Source organism: Crocodylus porosus, unplaced genomic scaffold (assembly GCF_001723895.1).
Source record: "Crocodylus porosus isolate Cpor-Errol unplaced genomic scaffold, CroPor_comp1, whole genome shotgun sequence".
Classification (NCBI taxonomy): domain Eukaryota; kingdom Metazoa; phylum Chordata; order Crocodylia; family Crocodylidae; genus Crocodylus; species Crocodylus porosus.
The window spans coordinates 133,780,383-133,801,997 of NW_017728931.1; the positions used below are offsets into that span (position 1 = coordinate 133,780,383).

General features: G+C 43.4%; 2 protein-coding genes across 4 annotated transcripts in view; both read right to left on the bottom strand.

Annotated features, from left to right (window-relative positions):
• Positions 1-1,072: 1,072 nt before the first annotated feature.
• PHYH (phytanoyl-CoA 2-hydroxylase) lies at positions 1,073-12,083 on the bottom strand. 2 transcript variants are annotated; one of them, XM_019543692.1, is made up of 9 exons: positions 11,980-12,083; positions 11,414-11,469; positions 10,159-10,269; positions 9,710-9,878; positions 8,916-8,997; positions 7,196-7,377; positions 5,971-6,120; positions 5,144-5,278; positions 1,073-2,065 (listed from the first exon to the last, which is right to left on the bottom strand). In XM_019543692.1, exons 1-9 carry the CDS (start codon positions 12,046-12,048, stop codon positions 2,012-2,014), a joined length of 1,008 nt encoding a protein of 335 aa, XP_019399237.1. In that variant the 5' UTR covers positions 12,049-12,083; the 3' UTR covers positions 1,073-2,011. The 2 variants fall into 2 exon arrangements, with proteins under 2 accessions (XP_019399237.1, XP_019399238.1); XM_019543693.1 differs by lacking the exon at positions 10,159-10,269 and adding an exon at positions 10,322-10,359 and having other exon boundaries at positions 11,980-12,076.
• A 4,426-nt stretch (positions 12,084-16,509) lies between these two features.
• The window catches only part of OPTN (optineurin), a 28,204-nt gene continuing 23,098 nt past the window's right edge, over positions 16,510-21,615 (bottom strand). The window contains exons 12-13 of one of the 2 annotated variants that reach the window (XM_019543694.1): positions 17,793-17,875; positions 16,510-17,491 (exon numbers count right to left, since the gene is read on the bottom strand). In XM_019543694.1, coding sequence (XP_019399239.1) covers positions 17,373-17,491; positions 17,793-17,875 — 202 coding nt within the window. In that variant the 3' untranslated portion in view covers positions 16,510-17,372. Of the gene's footprint in view, positions 17,492-17,792; positions 17,908-21,615 lie in introns of both variants that reach the window. The other variant, XM_019543695.1, reaches the window with a different exon arrangement.

The following is a 21,615-nucleotide window of genomic DNA, read 5'->3' on the forward strand; positions in this document are numbered from 1 at the left end:
GGAATAAATATCCCAGGTTTGTTATACAGTGTTAGTTTGGTAGCTTGGTGTGTCAACAGACTTGCATGTTTTGTGGCCCCTTGCGGACAAAGTTAATACACAATTCCCCAGTGTGCAGGTGCAGACTCTTTTTACCTTGGTGATCCCTTCCAGATCCACGGTTCCCAAACCCCAGGCAAGGGCAGGATTTAGGCATTTTCACCTCTGCTACCTCACTTTTCATAACCTTCCCTCAAAAGGACAACTTTTAAAATAAACAGCCACTGAAGGAGCAGAACGAACAGTGATGTGGATGGTACCTCTCCTTACAACACTCACTGACAGAGTCCAAGTCTCCCTCCTGCTGAGTGCCCCTAACCACTAGGCTCAGATCTGATCCATTCTTATCTTCTTCCATTGGTCCCATGAATCTTGAATGTCCTGTACAGAAAATCTTTAATAGGAAGATGAGAGAGCATCCCTGGCCCCTTGGATAGTGAACAACTGAGTGCCCTTGTGTCTGGGCATGCTTCTGGGAGGTGCTAGACCTGGGTTTACGTGTCCCAAGGCAAGATGGGATTAAACCAAAGACTCCAGAGATAAAATACTGTGCCCACAGAGACCCTTTACAGCAGGGGTGGGCAAAATGTGGCCCATGGGCCAGATGCAGCCTGTCAGGCCATTCTATGCAGCCCACGGGGCCCCTGAAAAATTTAGAAAATTAATATTTATCTGCCCGACTCCCTGTCATGTGTCCCCCAATGGCTTGCCAAAACTCAGTAAGCGTCCCTCCACCCAAAATAATTGCCTGTCCCTGCTTACAGAAAAGCTGTCATTGTGGTGGTTTTGTGTGTTAAAAAGATCACAAATCTTCAGAGAAAACAAGGAGAGTTACCACAACCCACAATCTCTTGGAGGAATGACTTTCTTCATCCAACATCAGCAGAGTATCAGATTTGTGGAAATAATGGACCAACACATCCATAGTTGTTTTAGCTTAATCTTTATTTCAAAGTATTTTTTTTCTTAATAAAACAGCTAACTTTAAAAACAAGTGTATTGCAGTGCAGCAGTTAGGCCTTGCTGACTTTCGCCATTTTTAGGCAGATAAGCATAATTATTTTACCATTTTTTAAATTAACTTTCCTGCATTGCCATGAAGCACCAAGCCTTTTCTTATAAATGTGGCAGTTTCAGAAGAGGAACCCTCTATTTTTCAACAAATGGACGAGAGGGAAGCAAGTAAAAAGATTAAGAGAAAAATCTCTGCTTGCTGGAGCCAATTTCAAACAAGGTAATTGTCAGCTCTCCCTGGCTGATACTCCAGTGCTTTGCCAAACCACCCCATCAGCTCACCCCTATTTTCTTATATTTAGTCACTAAGGAGCTCAAATTGGTAACCTTCCTACCTTTCTCCAGCTCCACTGCTTCCCTTTCAGTGAAAGCCACCATCTCAATTTTAGTAATTTCTTTACCCACCTTGCAGTTCTTGTACTACTCCCCATCTTGTCTAAATCAAGTAAACATTCCCTAAATAGCATCACATCAAGATGCTTCATGTTCAAATAGACTACTTTACTGCTTTTCATTTCTTTAGTAAAAACTAAACCCATTATAGCTAGGAGGGCATATAAGAGTTATATTAGTATCAATTCAGATTATGTCAAGATAGATGCATCTGAATCTAAAACTGGTAGTTACTTACTGGTAAGATTTAAGTAGGTGGATGAGACCTCTCAGCTCTTTAACAAACAATGAATACCTCTATTTTGCTACTGCTGGCATGCTTTCTGTAAGTACTTTCTCATTAACACTCATTAAATCTCAGGGCATTCACATTTCAACCCAAAATGTCATAAAGCAGATTTGTTAGATGTGAACTTGCATGCAATGTTTAGCCTAAGTCAGACAAAACATGAAAAAAGAGAAAGTGCAAAATTATGAACAAATCACAGTGGAGAACCTGAGTCTGTGCCCAGGGAATACAATGTGTTGGCACTTGGTTTTCCATTCCTGGTGTTCAAAGATTTGTCTAAAGATTAATTCTCTCTCCTTTCACAAGCCGTCCCCGTATCATCCAAGTGTCCTTAAAACAAAAAGAAAAAAGTTAACAGCAGTAGAACAGATTGCCATATTTTCTCATGTGCAGCATGACCTAGAATATATTATACCCCTTGTTTAGTTTGGTTTTGGGGAGTGGAAAACAGAACCAAGGGAAAAACTCTTTCCATATACCATCTAACCGAGTAGCAGCAGCTAGGGAGCTAAGCCTGCTCACTGTTCTGCTCCTCATGGATTGCTTTCACCTGTAAGTGGTAGAACCTGCTCTTACTGTATTGCCTGCATATAATATACGCTGAAATACCTAGTAACTGTTTTTTGGGAGAGATGTGTGAACCCTGGCTCTGTTACTAGACAGAGGAGAATGAGAGACGGAGGGACAGAGGTTGTAGAGTTTAAAGAGTAGGGGAAAAAAGAAGAGAACCCAGAAGGGAATATAGAGGGCCACCCACCATTTTCAGAGATGAAACAGCAGGTGGTTTAAGAACTTTCTAATTAACTGATTAGCAACTCCTTCCCAGGTGCCAGGAAGTGGGACAGGGAGAGTTACCTGGTTATTTAAATCTCTGCTGAAGGACCTAAAGGAGAGGGGAAAGAGTTCGAGCCAGACCTAGCAATTGTCTGGGAAAGAAGACCTAGAGAGCAGTGGGATGGAGCTCCTGACCCCGGAATAGGATGACTGAGCTGCAGGGGATTTGGAAGAGACAGGAGAAAGGGGAGAAGCAGCCTGTTGGGGAGATGGAAACTAATTAGACAAGATATGATTTTTTCTTTATTTTTGTTATGGCTGCCATATTGGAGGCAGAAGACTGTGTTGTTGCTAAGAGGGCACTGATGCCATTTCTGTTTGAGTATTTTTCATGAAGACTAATCCATCGGTTTGTGGTGGGACTGTGAAGAGAGGAAGGAGGTCCCAGAGAAGCCTGAACAAGGCAGAGATGTGAACAGTGAACCCAACTGCTCATGAGGAGTGGTAAAAGGGGCTGAGGCTCCAGACTACTGGATTGGAGCTTGTGGACTTTAAAACAGAGGCTCCAACCTGAAAATAAAAAGCTATACATATCAAGGAGAATCCTGGCAAGGCTCAGCTCGTGTGGAAAAGGTCAGCTGCCTCGGGGAGAAGAGGAACAGCAACAGCGGTAGACACAGCCCAGAACTAAGGTGAAGGAAGCTGAGAGAGAGAACCTGGTGAGCAGCACATCCACCAAGGGTATCCCCTGACCTTGCCACCTGCTTCCCAAAAGAAAAAGATCAAGGTGTAATAGGTGAGAAAGGAAGCAAAGCTGGGAAAGGGGGATTGTGACAGCAGGCCACATCCACAGATAACTGGGGAAAGAACAGGCTGATTCCCTTGAATTACGAGCAGAGCTGTCACAGCAAGAAAATACAATATTAGGTAGACTGGGGCACAGTATTTATTTCTGAAGACACCCAAGTTGAAATGTCTTTCCCCTTAGCTACATATTTTAAATGAACAAAATTCTTCATTCTTCCCTAAAGATTCTGTATAAATATATTATGGCAGAACAAAGTCAACACACAAATACTGAAGGCCACAAAAAGATGAGTCCATCTGTGAGATTCATATAAATTCTATGACATACGAAAGGAGAAAAAAATATCAAGAATGGAAGGAGTAGGGGGAGACACAAATGCTACACTGAAAGTTTTCAACTAAAAACAAGAAGCTGTCACATTTATAATAATATTCCTATGGGATAACACCCATATATTGCAAGAGGAACAAATCAGATGACAGAAAGAAAAAAACTTATTTTCTTGTACACACAATATTATGCTTCCCTTTTGTATCTTCAGCTGCTTTGACCTTCTGCACAACGTAAAATGCTGTCTGGCTGACTAGATTTATTACAGGGCTCCTTTCCAACAGCAGACAGGCTCTGTGAAGGCACACAGGAACCAGGCAGAGGGCACAAGATTACAAAAGAAACCAGTGGATAGAATTAGGTGCAAAATAGGAATATGGAAACAGGAAAAAATGACTACGTTTGTCACCATTTCTCTGCAAAAGTGGAAGCAAGCCAGCCTAGTCTGAGAGAGAGACAGACTGGGCACAGGAGAACGGACAGGGAATTCTGATCTCCATGTGCAGTCCTGATGCCAGCTCTGCCTGGGGCAAATCAGGGAAGCTGAAGAAGAGCAGTTACAGATGGAAATTAGTACATGTCAGTGACTGCTCTGAAGATTAAAAAAAAAAAAATCTCTCTAAACAAAGCTTTTGAGAAATCTGCTCCACGCTGCCTCAATTCCACACTGATGGGTGGGTTAGAAAAGCCGTTGATTAGCTAGGTTGGAAGAACTAGAGGTGAGAGGTGGGGAGGGGATCGAAAAGACACCAAAAACAAAGCAGTAGCAAGCAGCTGACCTTCCTCCAATGGATGCTCCATTAGACAATAGACTATTGTGTTGCTGATTTAAGAGGAACCTGGGGTCTTGGGCAATTTCAGGATACAGTAAGATACCCATGATACCCATCACTCTGGCAAATGTCCCAAGTGCCAATTGTTACAAGGGAATTATATTAAAAAGCGCACACAACCAATCAAAATTCTCCTCAGATCTTTGGGTCCAGCTACTGACTTTAAACAGAAGTCACACCAATCATTTAAGACAAATTTCTGAGCCAATCCTATAATTGCCCTGAACAACAGCAACCATTCAGTGCAAGGAGTACCAGGTATCTGCTCTGTCTTTTAGCTCCCCACCACAGTGGACTTTAGAACCAGTGGTGAGTACATTTGGAGTCTAAACTCACGGATGTATCCTGCCTCATCTCATGAGCATTATCCCTGGAATCGCTCTCCCTCGCTTGAGTTCGGTAAGATAAGACAAACCAGACTTGCCAGTCACCATAATAAGCATCATCCTGAGGAAATCAAACATTCTCATCTGCTCACAGTTGTAAGTGGACCTATGTTAAAACACTTTAAAATGGATGGGTCGTTACCCTTAAATAATCGCTTATGAATTAAGTAATAAAAAGCACAAAATACCTGAAGCACACAATCAATATGCATAAACTACAGCTAAAAATGTATTGTGTCACTAGGACAACCGACTGCAGGGTCTGATTCTTGGTTACCTTCAAGGTAACAGGGATAGTCACACCGTATTTTTTGTGTGCAATTTCCAGAACTTCTCTCTCAATGTTTTCTTGACTAGTGCCCTTGACATCAATGTAATAGCAATCCGCACTTGCAAAGTGACAAGATATTGCCTGCATGAAAAAAAACTGGAGTCAGTTCCACTATAGTTACAGACACCAAGCCAAAAGTAGCAACCCGTTGACACCCCATCAAACCATTTTAGAGCAAACACTGTTGTAGCCCTGTGTGAACCCCTCCTTATGCTTTTAGCATGCGCCTCTGCTTTTGGAAATCTTCACCTGGGAAAAAAGCACTTTAAATAAGAATTCACATTGTTCCTTTTTTAAGGAGCCTTTCCGAGTGGAATTAGGTCAATGAGTCATTCAAACTTTAATTAATCTAAGCCTCACCCTCCCTATACAAGGATTAGTTAGTTCAAGTTAAAGGCTTTGAAGGCGAAAAAATAAAAGCAATACACTTTCTCCTTCAAAGGCAGCTTAAAATCTGATGAAATAGCCTTGAATTCTGTTGGAATTGGTAGTGTTCATTTGCTTCCCAGAATCTGGCCCTTACTATACACCTCTTCAAAAAATATACTACTGCATTACATCACTTCTCTAAAAGTGAAACTGGCCGATTTTAAAGTAGCATTACAGCAAAAGTCGCTTCAGAAACCTATAAAAACAAACCACAAAATCTCCTGGCATGCAAGGAACCATGAGACAGTCACAGATTTGAGAGGAGGTTGTTTTTTTTTTTTAGCTGTTTTATGTTAAAAAGACTATACAGCAAACTGAATACTTTACCTTGAAATGGTTCTTACCTTTCGAAAGCCTTGAGTTTGGTTTGCTCCTGAGCCATGAATCAGCAGGGGATGGAAGAACACGGTATCGCCCTTCTTCATCTCAAGGTGAACCCTGGGCTGATTTGCATCATAGTCACGCACCCCATGGTACATCTTATTGACACCACCCTGAAGACAATACAAAGTTCAAATGTTTAAACTGCTGCAGAGACTCATAGTGGAGGGGGGGAAGTGGGAAATCTATAATTTCATGTGCCTGCCTAAGAGCTGCCTGTGGGTTTCTGAGGGGAAAGTGTGCCTAAATTCAGTCTGGCCATTTCTGAGTTACGTGATGTTGCGAGAACATTACATTTTTCCTTTGAAGCAACACCCCAAACCACTATGTTCAAGATAATTATTCAGGCAAGAAAGATGTTCCTCATAGGCCTGTACAGTTGGCTTACAAACTATTCTTCTAGGAGGATATTTTCATTTTGCTACGCATCTGATCTTACACATGTCCGCAGCACTCCTATCTGCTTGAAGAAAACAAGTATGTTCCTGGGGCCAACCTCTGGGACTAGACATCACTGTGTCTTCTATACCAGGGATGCTCAGCCTCCAGCCCCTAGGCTGGATCTGGCACATGGAGCTGTGTCATCCGGCCCTCAGGGCTCTCCAAGGTTCTGAAATTTGGTGGTGGGGGAGCAGTGGTAATGTTAACTGCCTTCAAATTACTGGACCCCTGGTATCTGCAGGCTGGCTACATAGGGTTAGGCCAGCATGCTGCATCACACCCATGTTGACTGCACACACTAACCCTGCATGGCATCCGGCCTGCCATCTGACCCCATGCCACTCCTCCAGTCCAGAGAGTCAGAAAAATGGGTGCCACTTGTGCCTGACACGTTATGAATTTGGATACACTTCTTGACAACTGAGGGCTGGAGGACTGTGAAGCAGAAAAACTATCCCCACTTCCAGTATAGGGTAATGTCTGCCCAGTGAACAGTCGAATTGTGTGCCCATCATCACTCTCTACTCTACTGGAACACCCAGCGTGCAACACGGACACAGAAGTCAGTCCCTGACCCAAAAAAGGCTCATACTCCATAACAAGGCAAGACATACCAAAAAACCGCACAGCTACATAGGAGCTTTAGCCAGTAACAAATTTGCATGATTCAACTTTACCAAACAAAACCCCTGTCTACAGGCCACATACTCCACACACCATCCACAGGAATCCCACATGCAACTCTACCTCCCACTCGGGGTAATCGTGCTGCTTCAGGGAGCCTTTGTGTGTTCCAGGCAACACAACCAGGCAGCCGTTGCTGCGATCTACCCGCTCCATGGCCGTCCAGGCAGCCACAATGAGATCTGCAGGACGGAAGGGGAAGTAGTGCAGATCTTGATGCATGGGATGGCGAGAGCTCATCTTACCTGGAACAGGAAGAATTCTCATCAAGGAAATGCTTAAACCATTTGGCACCAGTGGGGAGTTTTCACTGTTCAGCTATCGTGAGGGGTCACAGCATGCTGTAAGAACTAGTCCCACTTTGCACTGGTTAGGGGTGGAGCTGGATTCAGGGTGTGAAATGCATTATATTTCCAGCCGTGAACTTTATGGCAATTGTTATTTTATTAAGTGATGTGTCACATGAACCAAGTTTAAAAATGGATCAAGTGTCTGTTGCGTTTCTAAATTCAAATTTCCTCAAATACTTGGAAAGTCCATTTGTAGCATACGACAAAGTAGGGTATTGGCTAAGAAAGCTTTTGCTGAACGAGCTAGCCTCTGAACCACGCCACCCTGCCCTGACTTCAAACAAATGTGGCTAACTACCTCTCGCTACTCCAAGACTTGTAAACTCTACTGCATTTCTAAGTGCAGCGCACAGGGGGAGATGATGCTCGTAAACCAGGTTAGTGTTTTGATACAGTAGATATTTGCTAAAAGTACTAACAAAGGTAGTTGTGAAAAATAAAAACAATCTATCTGAATATTATCACATTAAATTTATCTAGTGTAACTTAAAAAAAAAAAAGATTCTAATACCTTAAATGAGATTAAGATTTAGAAATCTCTCTCATATGCTTTAGGGTCAAGATTTTCAAGAATAAGAGCCAAAAATTATGCTCTTAAGTCTTTATTTCAAATGCTGACCACTTAGTTTACCGGAGGACACTATCTACACTTCTAACTCAATGCTGAGGTTTTGAAAACTCAGGCTGTTAAAGGCTATATCTGAACAATGCCTGCCTTTAACCTACATTTAATACAGGCACAAACCCAAAAGAGCCATATATATTTCAAAAGAGCCTAACTTTTGGGCCCAGGCTTTATAAATCTTAGTCTACTTTAAGAGAGAGATTTTAAAGGCTCAAGCTTCAGACAGATTTTTAAAAAAAAGTCAATATTTTTTCCAAGTTAAAAGTTTTTTCCAGTTAATACATGAAGCCAGTAAACCCCAGTGCAAAGCTCAAATTGGCCAAAAGTTAATTGGCCAAAAGTTAATTTATTCCTGAATCAAGAAGCAGGTTTAGAAAATTTTCAACAATACTGGCACAGGATATGGCCAAGCTATAACACTCCTTGAAACAAGATTTCCTCAAAAGGAACATTGCCCAGGTGATTCAGATTCCTATTTAGAAGAGGGGAGATACGCAAAAACCATACTCTAAAGCCATTAGGAAAAAAGTTTCTCAGTTCTGAACTAAAAATACAACACCCCTAATTCAGCCAGATACATGCCCAACTTTAAATACATACTCCCCAGTGACTTCAGTGGAAGTACTCACATGCTTAAAAATAGGTATGAACCTGACTGATTCAGAGCCCTGAACTAGAAAAAAAAAATAGAGAACATTTTAAAGTCTAGGTGAAAAATTGCACTTAAAAAAATTCTTAACTAGATAGAAAGTCACCCATTATTATAAAGTGAAGCTTCTTTTTCCTCCTCATCTAATATTATCCTTACCAGGATCTGGAGGTTTATTTATCAGCATTGTGTGCATGGCCATTATGTTTGGCCCGGTAAAGCATTCAACATATTTTAGGATCTAAAGTAAAGAAAATTAAGAATAAGAAAGAAATTACATTGTTGCAATATGTAGTAGAATCCAATAAAAAGCAATCACCATGTATTGGTCAGGTCTAAACTATACACTCTTACTGGCAAGACTACAGCAGTCAGTCCTGATGAGTGGGATCTGTGGCTAGCACCGCTAGGTCCATACTGGAGATAAAATGATACTGGCAAACACACTGTGTAGTTGTTATAGTTAATCTTGCCAAGGTGCTGCAGAAAGCTATTGCAATATAACAGCCACATCAAAAGAACTACAAGAAGTTACTTGTTCACATGTGCTTTTTCTAAATGAGCTTGCAGGGTAAGCGTGTTTTACAGGAGCAAATTGCTCATATTTTATGTTGCTACATGCAATATAATCCGATTATAAAGAGATTTCTACAGCACTTCCACATACGTAGATTTTCTGTTACTTTTCTTATTAAAAGGAAAAAAAGTGTTGGTTCTTAAAATAACCTAAACCTGTAAAATCCAGTAGCCTTTTGGATGCTGCCATTGGGCACAGTTTAGAAAGCTCACAGTGAAGTGAAATGCTAGCAGTGCTGTAAGTGTCCCCTACCCCTCACATCCCTTTCTCAGGGTTACATCTGGAAGTGGACAAAGGAGGCTTTGATGTCCTGATGATACACGTTTCTTTACATGGGCCATTATTTTTAGGAACCAGTACAATTTCCCCTTCTAACCTGAGGCAGGGTACAATATCTGAAGAGCTCCTCATCTTCCTGAAAATCCTGAATTTTAGTAATTGCTTTTTCATCTGGAATGAACTCTGACTTAGCAATGGTCACATCTCGCATTGCTATTAATCCAGGTACTTGTATCTCCTTTTTACAGATCTTTATAAATTCATTTCTGAAAAAGAACATTAAAAAAAATGTCAGTAGGCATTCTACCACTTTACTACACTAAAATATTTAATCTTACGGCTTTCTGAATAAATTGGGCTGTCTGCCCGACTTGAGATAAACACTGCTAACTACCTGTCTCTAAAACATTTAAATGGCGGGATAAATTAGTCATTGATACTGCGCTTCCAGTTCAGCAAACCCCAGGGTTCATAGGGTTTCAATAAATTATGCAAAATTACCAAATAGCAAAAAGTTTGTGGCTGGATTAGATAGCTGCCCTGTACCTGAAACGCTCAATGTCTTCATCAGAAACAAGGTTTTTAATGAGTAGATAACCATTTTCCTCATAGAAGTGCCTTTGCTCTGGGGTCAGAAGACCATTATCTAGAGTGTAACTGTGAAGATAAACAGAAATTTGATTACATAAGTTCAAAGAGGAGGAAGTACTGAAGTTCTCCATGGACTGCTCCCGTTTCAGCTGTGGCCTGAAAAGAAAAATAAAATACACATTTCATGGAATTAACTGCTGACAGACGGAAACAGAATCACTCGTTACAGAGATTAAAAGACAGCTAAGAAAAATCCTGAAAACAGATCTTCTCTATGAACAAATCACAGTCCGGAAAGAAAAAAGATAATGATTTTCCCTCCCCACCCCGACTGTGAAGAAAGGGTTTTGTTTTTAAAAGGCAAAATGGTTCAGACCCTAATTTTTGCTGTTGGGTTTTGAACAGTTTCAATTCTGTATGCTGCTCCAGAAAGCTGCCTGGCAATATATAGACTGCATATAAAACCTGTCCTACCCTTGGCAGATCATCATAAAATGCAGGGTAAGATAACATTGGGCAAGAGGAGGAATGTATGATGAGAAGCTGTTTGTTTTTTCCTTAGGCTTACGTTTCCCAATCCAGCTGAGTATGTTTAAGGTGTTACATACGTGATTATTTAATATAATGTTTTCTCGATTTGGAAGCGTGAGTTCTAGGTATAAAAGCAGCTGTCCCTTTGACCCACCTTCCACCCTCCTAAAAGGAGGTCTCCATGGGTGGATCCAGAAGGGAGGTGGGGGGTTGCAGCCACAGCCCCTTTGGCCGGTGGTGCATGTGCAGCGTGCTCTTTGCCCTCACTGGCACATCAATGCAACTCCTACCAGAACTCCTTGCTTGCCTGGAGCTCTCTGAGCATCCAGAGGACAAGTGCCACCACCGCTCACCTCTTCTTTCCACCCAAATTCAACAACGGGGGAAAAAAAAAAAGAAGGCAGTGCTCAACCTCTGGCCTCCAAAGCATGAAAGCAGGGGCTCCGGATGCATCTGATTCTCAATATACCTATCTGAGAGGGTCATACTCATGTAAACAGACCCTTGAAACATGATCTTCAGTCTCCAAGTCACTTTAAACAGATGAGAAAATGCCCCCACAAGATTTAATTTGCAGACCGAATGGAAATATGGCCATAAGAAAAAAAGAGGCAATTATACAGGGAATGGACACTCATCTTCAAACTTAATATGAAAAAGAACGTTAAATGTCACTTACTGGAACTCCCCTGGGTTTGTAGCAGCACCAGTTTGTGCTGAAGTAGGAAGTGCTGCCTGCAGTATACGTTAAGGAATACAAAAATATAATTACTTTTACAAAAGCATCTCCAAATATGCCTGGAGTCCCAGAATCTGATGGTTATTACCCAGGTTAAACCACAATAAATACATGCCATAATCCATATACGAGGTTCTTATCCATTTTTATCCTAAGACTTGCTCCCCTTCTTCCCATTTCCTTTGCTGCAATACCCTTCATTCAACATAATGGAGGTTCGCATACTCAGTGGCGGCCACAGCCGGCGCAAGCCTCCCACAGGGAGCCCCAGGCCACGGGACACGCGCCCACCTCTGCTGCACTTCCCACAGGACGGGCAGGGGCACCAGGAGAGCTCCCTGCCCAGCCCGGCCTCCTCGGCCCCGGTCAGGCAGGGCCGGGCGGAGCCCAGCTGCCCCGACCCGCGGCCGCAGAGCAGGGGCCGCAGGCGGCCGGGCGGAGCAGGCCCAGGGCCCGGCCGGGGGGAGCCCCGGCACCCCGGGCCCTGCCTGCAGCGGGAAGGATACGGGGCGGCCGGGCCGCAGGTGCCGCAGGACGGTCTCCAGGCGCCATCCCGCCCGGCCGTTGCCCGGCATGGCGGCGCGGCGCTGCGGGACGGCGGCTCCGGGGCGGGGCGACCTCCTGCGTGGGGGCGGGCTAGTCCAGGGTGCGCTACATCAGGGGTTAAGCCGGGCTGTGTTAGCCCGAGGTTCACACATCCAGGGTTTGATCCAGGCTCCAGAGCTCATTATTCGGGGGTTTAATCCGGGGTGCATAAATCTGAGGTTTAATCCAAGGTTCATCATTCCAGAGTTTCGTCCGAGGTGCGGGTCGGCATTCGTTTGAGGGTCAATCCAGGGTTTAATCTGGAGTTCATAATGCCGGGGTTTAATCTGGAGTGTGTTACTCTGAGGTTTAGTTTGCAGCTCGTTCTTCTAGGGTTTAATCTGCAATTCATTAATCTCTGGTTGAATCTGCCGTTCATTGTTCCAGCATTTCGTCTGGGGCACGTTCCTCCGGGGTTTAATCCAAGGTTCATTATCTTGAGGTTTAATCCAAGGTTCATAAATATGGTGTTTAATCCAGGGTTTAGTCCAGGGTTTGATCCAGACTCCAGAGCTCATTATTCCAGGGTTTAATCTGGGGTTCGTTAGTTTGAGGTATAATCCGAGGTTCATAGATCCAAAATTTAATCCAGAGTTTATTCTGGGGTTTAATCTGATGTTCATTAGTTTGAAGTTTACTCCAGGGTTGAATCGGGAGTTCATTATTCCAAGGTTGAGTCTGGAGTCTGAGGTTTAATTTACAGTTTGTTATTCTAGCGTTTAATCTGGAGTTCATCCATCGAGTTTTAATATGTAGTTCATTATTGTGGGGTTTAATCTCAGGTTCTTAGCCTGAGGTTTAATCCAGGATTTGGTCCAGGGTTTAATCTGAGGTTCATTAGCCTAGGCTTTGGTCCAGGGTTTATTCTGGGATTCATTGTTTTGAAATTTAATCCAAGGTTCAGAGTTTGATCCAGAGTTTAGTCTGGGGTGGAATCTGAGGTTCATTAGTCCAAGGTTTAATCCAGGATTTAATCTGTAGTTCATTATTCCAGGGTTTATTCTGCCCTTCATTATTCTGAGGCATAATCTCTAGTTCATTATGACAGGGTTTAATCTGTGGTTCATTAATATATTTAATCTGAAGTTAATTATTCTAGGATTTAATATGGGGTTTATTAGCCTGAGGTTTAATTCAGGGTTATAGCTGCAATTTAATCTGGTGTTAATTAGTCCAAAATTTAATCCGGGCTTCATCAATCTGGGTTTTAATTCAGGGTTCAAGGTTTGATTTGCATCAAAATGGGCTGGGGGGGCAGGGCAGGGCAGGGCTGTATACACAAATGAGGCCTGGACAGCAATTCACTCGAAGGCCAAGTCTTAATGCGAGGCTTCACAGGTACACCATGTGGGGTGAGGGGCTGGTGGGCCTGCATGGGCTGGGCTTTGCTGTGAGACAAGATGCTCCAGTCCCAGTCAAGCCTGTTTTTTTGCCTACAACAGAAGGATTTTATGTAGTCAAGCAATGAGTGAAAACTAAGAACTGACATTTTTTGAGAGGACCTTGAGTTTCCAGAGGCGGGGGCTTGAGTCTGAAAATGCCAGGAACCACGACCCTACACCAGTCGCTGCCGGCCTTTTTTGGCAGGCACGCTGCAGGTGACCTGCAAGAAGTACCGCAGAAGTGTAATGCAGGCAGACACATCTTTCTCCTGCAGCTGCTTCTCGGTTCAGCTCTCGCATGCTTCCTGATAACAAAAGGTGTGCGAGACAGTTGCACCCCACGACAGTGGCAGGACCATGTTGAGAACCACTGCATTAGGGGCTTTGGCATAAGCACCTTCACCCTGTAGATGTCCATTATATAAAGACAGGAGGAACTGCATGTTGTTGCTGTAACTCTTTAAACTAAAACAGTGATTCTCAACCTTAACCTCAAGGTAACACTCCATAACTCTTCTGAATTTGGTGGCACACTGGGGTGCTGGTAGCAATTTACTGAGCTAGCAGCTAAATTCAGAGTTGTGGAGGGCTGCCTTGAGGCTAAAAAGGTTGAGAAACACTGACCTGCTGCAGGAGTGCCCCAGTTTCAGCTGATACCAGGGAGGGCAACCACAGCAGGACTTCATCCCCTGCTCTTTCCATCCCCTGCATCCCCTTCCCACCCCCAGTCCATACCTGAGGGGGTAAGGATGGTCCCTGCAGCTGAAGCTGCTCCCTTGAGGTTGCACATGCCAGCAACCAGAGCCATCTGCCCCCACTGCCCCTTTCATAGGTCCTGGGAGCATGGGATACACCACAGGGATGAGCTAACCCAAAAAGTATGGCTCTGTCATTCATCTGCCTGCCTGCCTGTCGCAGAGTGTGGGGGGAGCTAGGACAAGCATGCCAGGGGGCAGGGAAGGGCAGCTGGGCCAATACAGTTGTTCTTTATAGACTCAAGGCTTCCCTTGGAAAACACCAGATCAGCTTCACTCCATCTTTGAAAAAAACAATAAAGTAATTCTGTTGCAAAGAGCTCAACAACATGACAAAAAGTTGGGATGTTTTTGACACTGGGGATTCGTATTCAAAATCTCTGGGTTTATATTGTGAATTATGTGCATGTGCTTGCGCACCCAATAATGCCAGTATTGTGCATCGCTCTTAAAAGGATCTCATTACACCCAAGGGTGCTGCAGGACCCTGGTTGAGAATCACTGAATACATTCATGTGAGAGCTAATGTAATCCTATCAAACTGCTAATACTAATTTATAGTAATTGTAGAGCTACCGTAATAAAATTGGGTACATTAAGAGAAGCCCACATGTTTCAAAGGCCAGAGTTTGCAACTCTGAAAGACACTAGAGCTGCATCCAGATGAGCACAGATGTGTGGTATGTGGCACTGCAGACCCATCTGTGGCACCACACACTACACATGCAGGTGCTCCCTGACTTTGTAGGGTGGGGCTTTTTTTGATCCTGGGATTACAAAAACCTATGCCAAAACTCAGTGTGGCCCATGTGGTGGCAGCGTGCACCACCCAAAACTGGAGCCTGGCTGGTTGGCGCCACAGTGGCTGGAGCCATGCTCCAGCTGCCGGCCAGATTCCCTGCTGCAGGAGTGCTGGGGCTGCAGCTCCCCAAGGCTGCCAGGACCCCAGGTAGGGCTTCTGGGGCCACCACAGTTGCTGGCCTCAGCCTCCCCTCCCCTCCCCAGGGCAACCCACTGCATGTCAGCACACATGGCCCGGTGTTCTCCAGGGGCAAGCAGCAGTGACACAAGGCATGCCACTGTTACTTATCCCTAGGAAAATGCATATTCCTGCTCATCTGGATGTGGCCTAGTTGGTTAGGATTAAGCCTAGTTTGTCAAAGAGGAGTGTGCAAATTCTCCTAGGACTAAAGCCTGAGGTTCCTGGCTAGAGGCTCTTGCCTCTCCCCTCAGGGTCAGACAGATCACCAGATTTGGCATCAGGAAGGAATTTTACCCCATGGTCAGATTGACATTTCATAGAAGCAGGATGTTGGCTGCCATGATTCCCTCCTTTACCTGGGGCAGGTTAGGGTGTTAGGTTTATGTTGTGTCAAGACTGAAGGTAGTCTTATGTAGAGTTTAGATTACGGTTTATATGGGATGATTTGGATAGAAATGATCCTGTCTCAGGCAGGGGATTGGACTAGATGACCTCTGGAGGTCCCTTCCAGCCCCACTTCTCTATGATGCTATGACTCTAAAGAGGCATTAGTCAATACCAGCATATCATCTATGTTTTCGGCTAAAGTCCCTCAAAGTAAAATCTGGATGCAAGTCTAGTAAGTGTTAGTTTCAAGTCACTTTAATTGCAGTAGTAGAAATCCATGATGTTTCTTGGGTAGTCAGTTTTAGCATTTAAGGAAAGGTAATTGCTCAAAACCCAGACAGAGCAAACTGAAACTGCACAAGCCTTCACCCTGTACAGACTTTTAACCTTTTTCATAGCAATCACTACTACAACCCAGGCTGCCCGCTCCCATACATATATCATGGTTAAAAAGCAAGGGGTTGGAAGCTAGGCAGCCTGGGCTGTAGTGATTGTTATGAGTGAACCTGGAGGGTGGTTTCTCCATCTGTAAAACAAAAGCAAACTAAAACCCCATGCCAAGAACTGTCACTGTCAGTGTTGGTGAAGAGACCCAAGATGCTTGGATGAAAAAGGTATGTTTAATATTATTTGAGGAGCATTTTCACTTCACTTTTTGATGTCATGTTTTCTAGATTTCAGGGGTAATACCACACTACAGCAAGAAAGAGCAGCCGGTCATGGTGAGATTCTAGCTCAGCCCCTCAAGTCCAGACCAAGGTTGTTTTGATATGGCACCCTGGTTGAGAGCACTTCTATTACATCACTATGTAAACTAGGAATTTAGGCACTGCTGACATAATTGAATTAATCCAATACATATGCATTTGTGCAATGTGCGTGGATTTTCAGATTGCATGTGCACCTGGATAAAAAGGCAACTAAAATATCTACAAGCAGACTTGGTTTCTGTATTTTGAAACAGATTTATTTTTTGTTCTGTAAATGAGAAAGCCAGGTAAGTCTCTTCCAGTCAGTTTCTATCTGTGCCAACTCTTTTCAGCAAAATAATTTTGAATGCTACTGTACAACTTCAAGTGAATCATTACAGCTGCGCATTTTAAACTATGACTTTTTCTATAAAACCAAGTGACATATACTAGTGTGTATATATATACATATATACTGCAGGCCCAACCGATTTATCTTGCACTTTGCTCCTACCTGAGTAAAGCAAAGCGAAGGGTGTATGTCTCATCAAGTATTCTACACCAAATTTACACAGTTAAAGGGGCCACAATAAAACTGCTACTTGGAGAAAGAGCAAGATGTGTTCCAAACATCATACAAAACAATTTCATTTTATTAAGTTTCTCCAACACAATTGAGTTTTCCCTAGTTAAACTTATCACCATTTTAGTTTTCAAACTTACAAAAAGTGTGCATCTTCATCTCCCCTTTGACTGCATACATTCAGCTAGGTTCAATAAATCCTCCTCAGTCATAATTGACTATCAACTATCAGGATGAGAAGCTTGTACGGTGAAGGTTACATAAGGCTTCCACTGCTGCAAGTATACATGGAGTTCTTTACGACAGTTATTCATTTTAAACTATAAACATTCTCATCCTAGAGCAAATTAAAATAGGAACAGCCAATCAGAGGTGTGAAGGAGGGTCAGAGTGAAGGCTTTCACTGAACCCAATGGGGGAAAAAATACCCTAAAAGACTTTCTTTGGAACAGAACTGTATCCTGTTCTAGCAGAAAAAAATCTATTTGCTTGGCAGGTGAAGAAACTCCCCTTTGTGAGGAGTTGTTGGCCAGCATTCAGATGATGCAGTCCATCACGTGGATCTGAAGTGTGTCAATGTCCGGGAGAATTTCTCCACATTTGGGACAGGAATGCATTGGAATATTCGACTGCTGCCAGTCTTGACCACCAGTTCCTGCCAAAAAAGCAAATGAAAGACTGTTCACTATTAGGTCCCATTTTTACTCCACTGTGCAAGCATGAATTTAGCACTAGGAAATTATGCTAGAATGAACTGCTGTGCTGTCACAGGACTGCTGCACCCTCTGTCCAATCAGCAGCTCTCAAATGCCCAAGTAAGCAGCTGGGCAAAGACAGAGCAGTCCTGAAAGTACTTTGCGTTGTCCACTCCGCCCTGGCATAACACAAAGCTGGTTTGTACTAGGCACAGCAGGGCTAGATTTCAGAGCCTGATCCAAAAGTTCTCTTAGATTTACCTCTTTGAACAAGACGAGGCAAATGTTCTCGATCTAGCGAGGTTCTTGCTCCATGCCGACTTTGCATTTCCACCAGAGAATTTCTGCAGAAATGAAAGAAGGGGTGAGGCACCTGCTTTCAAATACAGTGAAAAAAAACTGTTAGGAAGAGATTCCTGTTTGACATTACACCAGGTCAGACAGAAGATGGTGTCACAGTGTTCTGCAGTAGATCCGGTCACCCAGGACTGCATTAATTCAAGCAACCTTTTAGGAGCAGTGGACCAAAATAATGTTGCTTGGTCCCAAGCCAGCCAGTTCTTCCTACCTGGCCACTGTTTCTTCCCACCAATATGAATGCACCTTATTGAAAAATACCCTCTCATCCTGCTGTTGGCAACCACCAAAACGCTGCCAACATTTGGGCTTTGCAGGTCAGATGGATTAAACTGATTAATAAGCCCAAAGGCCTTAGTTTACTGACCCCTGCATTAACTCATACTGCCTTATGGACCAGAAATCGAGTCCAGGTCCTCAAAGGTAGATGGTTCCTAGCTCCCACTGAACTGGGGCCCTATCAAATTCTGGAAGTCAATAGGATTTAGGCATTTAAATACCTTTGAGGACTGGACTTGATTCTTTGGAACATTCTAAGGACTTGAAATTGTTTAACATAACTGAAAGTCTATTTGAAGTATAAAAGGCAAGTTATACAGGAAAGCGTTCTGGGGTAAATGTCTTCCATGTCTTGCAGGAGAGCAGGACACATTCACATGTAATGTTTGCAAAGAGATCTTGGTTTCCAAGTTCTTAGCTTCAGTGAAACACATAACCACTTATCACAGAACAACTAGTTTCTGCACTCAGTTATACCAAGGAAAACTATATTAAAATGTGGTGGATGGTGGTAGAATTTAAGCAGACAGAATATATATGATTCAAATGGAAATTTTACCTAGACACCAGAGTAAACACCCTTCCTAAAGTACAATCTGAGGACAACGGTGGTAGTCTGTGCTGGTTTGAAACCAGGCAGAAGCATCTAAGTCTCTAAGGCTGTGTCCAGATGAGTGTGGATGTCTGGTTCTCTGAGGACAAGTAGCAGCGGGACACCTTGTGCCGCTGCTAGGTGTTCCCAGGCAACGCCCATACCATGTGCCCTCTGGTGTGTGGCAGATTACCCCAAGTGCTGCAGGGAAGCTGCAGCTGCCTCACTCCTGCAGCTTGGAGTCTGGACAGCAGCTGGAGTGTGGCACTGGCTGGCCAGGCTCATTTTGGGAAGTGCACATTGTCCCCATGTGTGGCACCCCACTTTTTTTCTGTATGGGTTTTTTTTTTAACCTCTGGAGATCCAGGGGTCAAGAGAACCCCTAGTGCTGCAAGGTAGCATCGCAGGATACACCTGTATGTACAGTATATGGTGCCACAGATGGGTCTGCGGCACCACATACTGCACAGCCATGCTTGCCTGGACACAGCCTAAGGGGGCAGCATGTACAACTTCTGCCTTAATAAAGTATTATTGTTACCATAAAATAAGAAAAAACCCTTAGATATCATTTAACTTGGCTTTTTCTCTTTGAAAAGTCAGGAAAAACCAAGGGGAAGAACAAAAGCTTAGAGATGTGAATGGGTAGAAGTCACTCTGCCTTTAATTATAGACATGATCCTTCTTATACAACACTAGATACCTGGGTGGAAACGGAATGGGTGCAGTTGTTTTTGGGAGATACTGTTCATCTCTGTGGATTCGCTTTTTAGGACATGCCTGAAAAACTTGGCAGAGGAGGTTTCAGATTAAGTTAACCCGCCAGTTAAAGTTCCTAGGCCTGTGGATTTCAGCACATTGTTAAAGAGGTATACATTTTTATTTTACTCATTGGGTGTCATGAGGTTTGTGTAATTTTGATGCTTCAAGCCTTTGAATGAAACCCAAATGACCCATTGTCATCTGTTTAATTATTTAATCAGCTAGTTAGTTCTGGTGCCAGCTTCACGTCTTCAATTGCTTTCTGTATGAAGAACGGTTTGGTTTTAAAACCACACTGAACCTGTAATCACCACCTGTTCTCATGTAGGACAATATGATCTCCAATCAGCTCTCTGACACAACGAATGACAAGATGATGCAAAAGAATCAGAACTCGTGGGAGAGGTGATATCTTCTATTAGACCACCTAGAATTTTGCACAAAAAAAAGGTCTTTAAGTGCAAGTTTTCGGGCACAAGCTTCAGGCATAGGAGAAAAGATTGTAAAAGTTTTCCTGGGTAGAAATGAAAGTTCATATTTCATAGGAGAGTTGAAGGTGTGGGGAAATCTCCTGTTTGGAACAATTCATTTTATTTACAAACCTCAAAGTTGTTTGGTGGCAAGCAGGATGTAGTCCTAACATTCTGCTTACCACCAAACAACTTCAAGGTAAACAGAGTAATCCAACTTTTCTCTGAGCCTAATCTGCATGTAAAATGAACCGTTCCAAACAGGAGATTTTCCCACACCTTCAACTCTCCTATGAAATATAAACTTTTACAATCTTTTCTCTTATGCCTGAAGAAAGGTACTCATGCCTGAAAGCTTGCAATTAAAAATTTTTTTTTGAAAAATTCTAGGTGGTCTAATAAAAGCTATCACCTCTACCATGAGTTCTGATTCCTCATGCCTCTAGACCAATACAGTTACAACCTGGATACCTGACAAGATGATACAAAGACATCCCAGCCAGCAGTGCCTCTTACCTGCCAAGATCTTCAAGGTTGCTTTGCTCTTTTAGCAGGTATGCCAGCTGGACAGCCAACTGCTCCTTCTCCTCATGGATCTTCTCTCTCGCTGCCCTCTCAGCATGGAAGTCAGAACAATAAAGCTCCATCTGGTCAGAAAAGGAAATAGAATCACATTCACCACTGCACCCTTACAACAGCTCTAATCCTCCTGGTACACATTATGCCATATGCCAAAGAGTAAAACTCTAGCAGGCACAAAGAAAGTAGGGCTACAGGTCCCAACCAGAATCAGGGCCAGCATTTTGCTAAAGGCTGCACATATTCCTAAGCAGCGAGCCGGCAGTCTACACACAAAAGGTGGGGGAAGAAAGCATCCTTGTCACTGGAGGCCTGTGATGTGAAGAAAGAGAATGAGCAAAATCACATGACCAGAGTTACACAGGAAGTATGTAGTTGGGCCAGAAACAGAACTAAGATTTCCTTAATCGCAAGGCCAGACTTCTTCTTGGCTCTTTGTTGCAAATCTGACAGAAACTGGTAGTAGAGATGCTCACTGACAATAACGCAGCTATCTTAAGCCTATGGGAGGCCAGTAATTACAGTAGTCACACCATCTAACATTTTATCTATGGTGCCAAACTACTTCAGAATTCAAACTCCAGTAGTTCCTACAACTGCCCTCCCTTAAAGGGAACAGACTTGGGAATTCACCCAAATACAGATTCTACAGAAATCTGCAGGGACGAATGAAAAAAAGGGAATATGATCTATTTACAAAAGTGAAGGTATGCACTCAGAGCAAAGGTCTGGAGCATTAAGTATATTCTTCCAGCTTCTGGACAGGGGGAACTAGCCAAGCCTCCTCAAGTTTGCTGAACTACCTGAGCCCGGAGGACAGCCATGGTTTCAAGTTCTTCCTCTTGCTTAGCAGTAGTCTGCTTAACTTCATCCAGTTGAAGTTGTTTTATAGCCAAAGCCTTCTCTGCCAGCTCTAGCTTTTTACTGAGTTCTTCTACCACCGCCTTCTCCACTCTCTCCGACTGCAAGGAAAAGTGATTTTGATCAGTCAAGTGGCCTTCTTAAAGAAACCTCTCCCAGCTCCCTGAGAGTTCCAGGTCCCAGG

Coding starts and splice junctions, on each gene's coding strand:
- PHYH (XM_019543692.1), bottom strand. CDS start 12,048: ATGCCGGGCAACGGCCGGGCGGGATGGCGCCTGGAGACCGTCCTGCGG. Junction 10,270..11,413: donor ACAAACCCAGGGGAGTTCCA/GTAAGTGACATT, acceptor TTATCTTCACAG/TTACACTCTAGATAATGGTC. Junction 8,998..9,709: donor GATATTGTACCCTGCCTCAG/GTTAGAAGGGGA, acceptor TCTTTACTTTAG/ATCCTAAAATATGTTGAATG.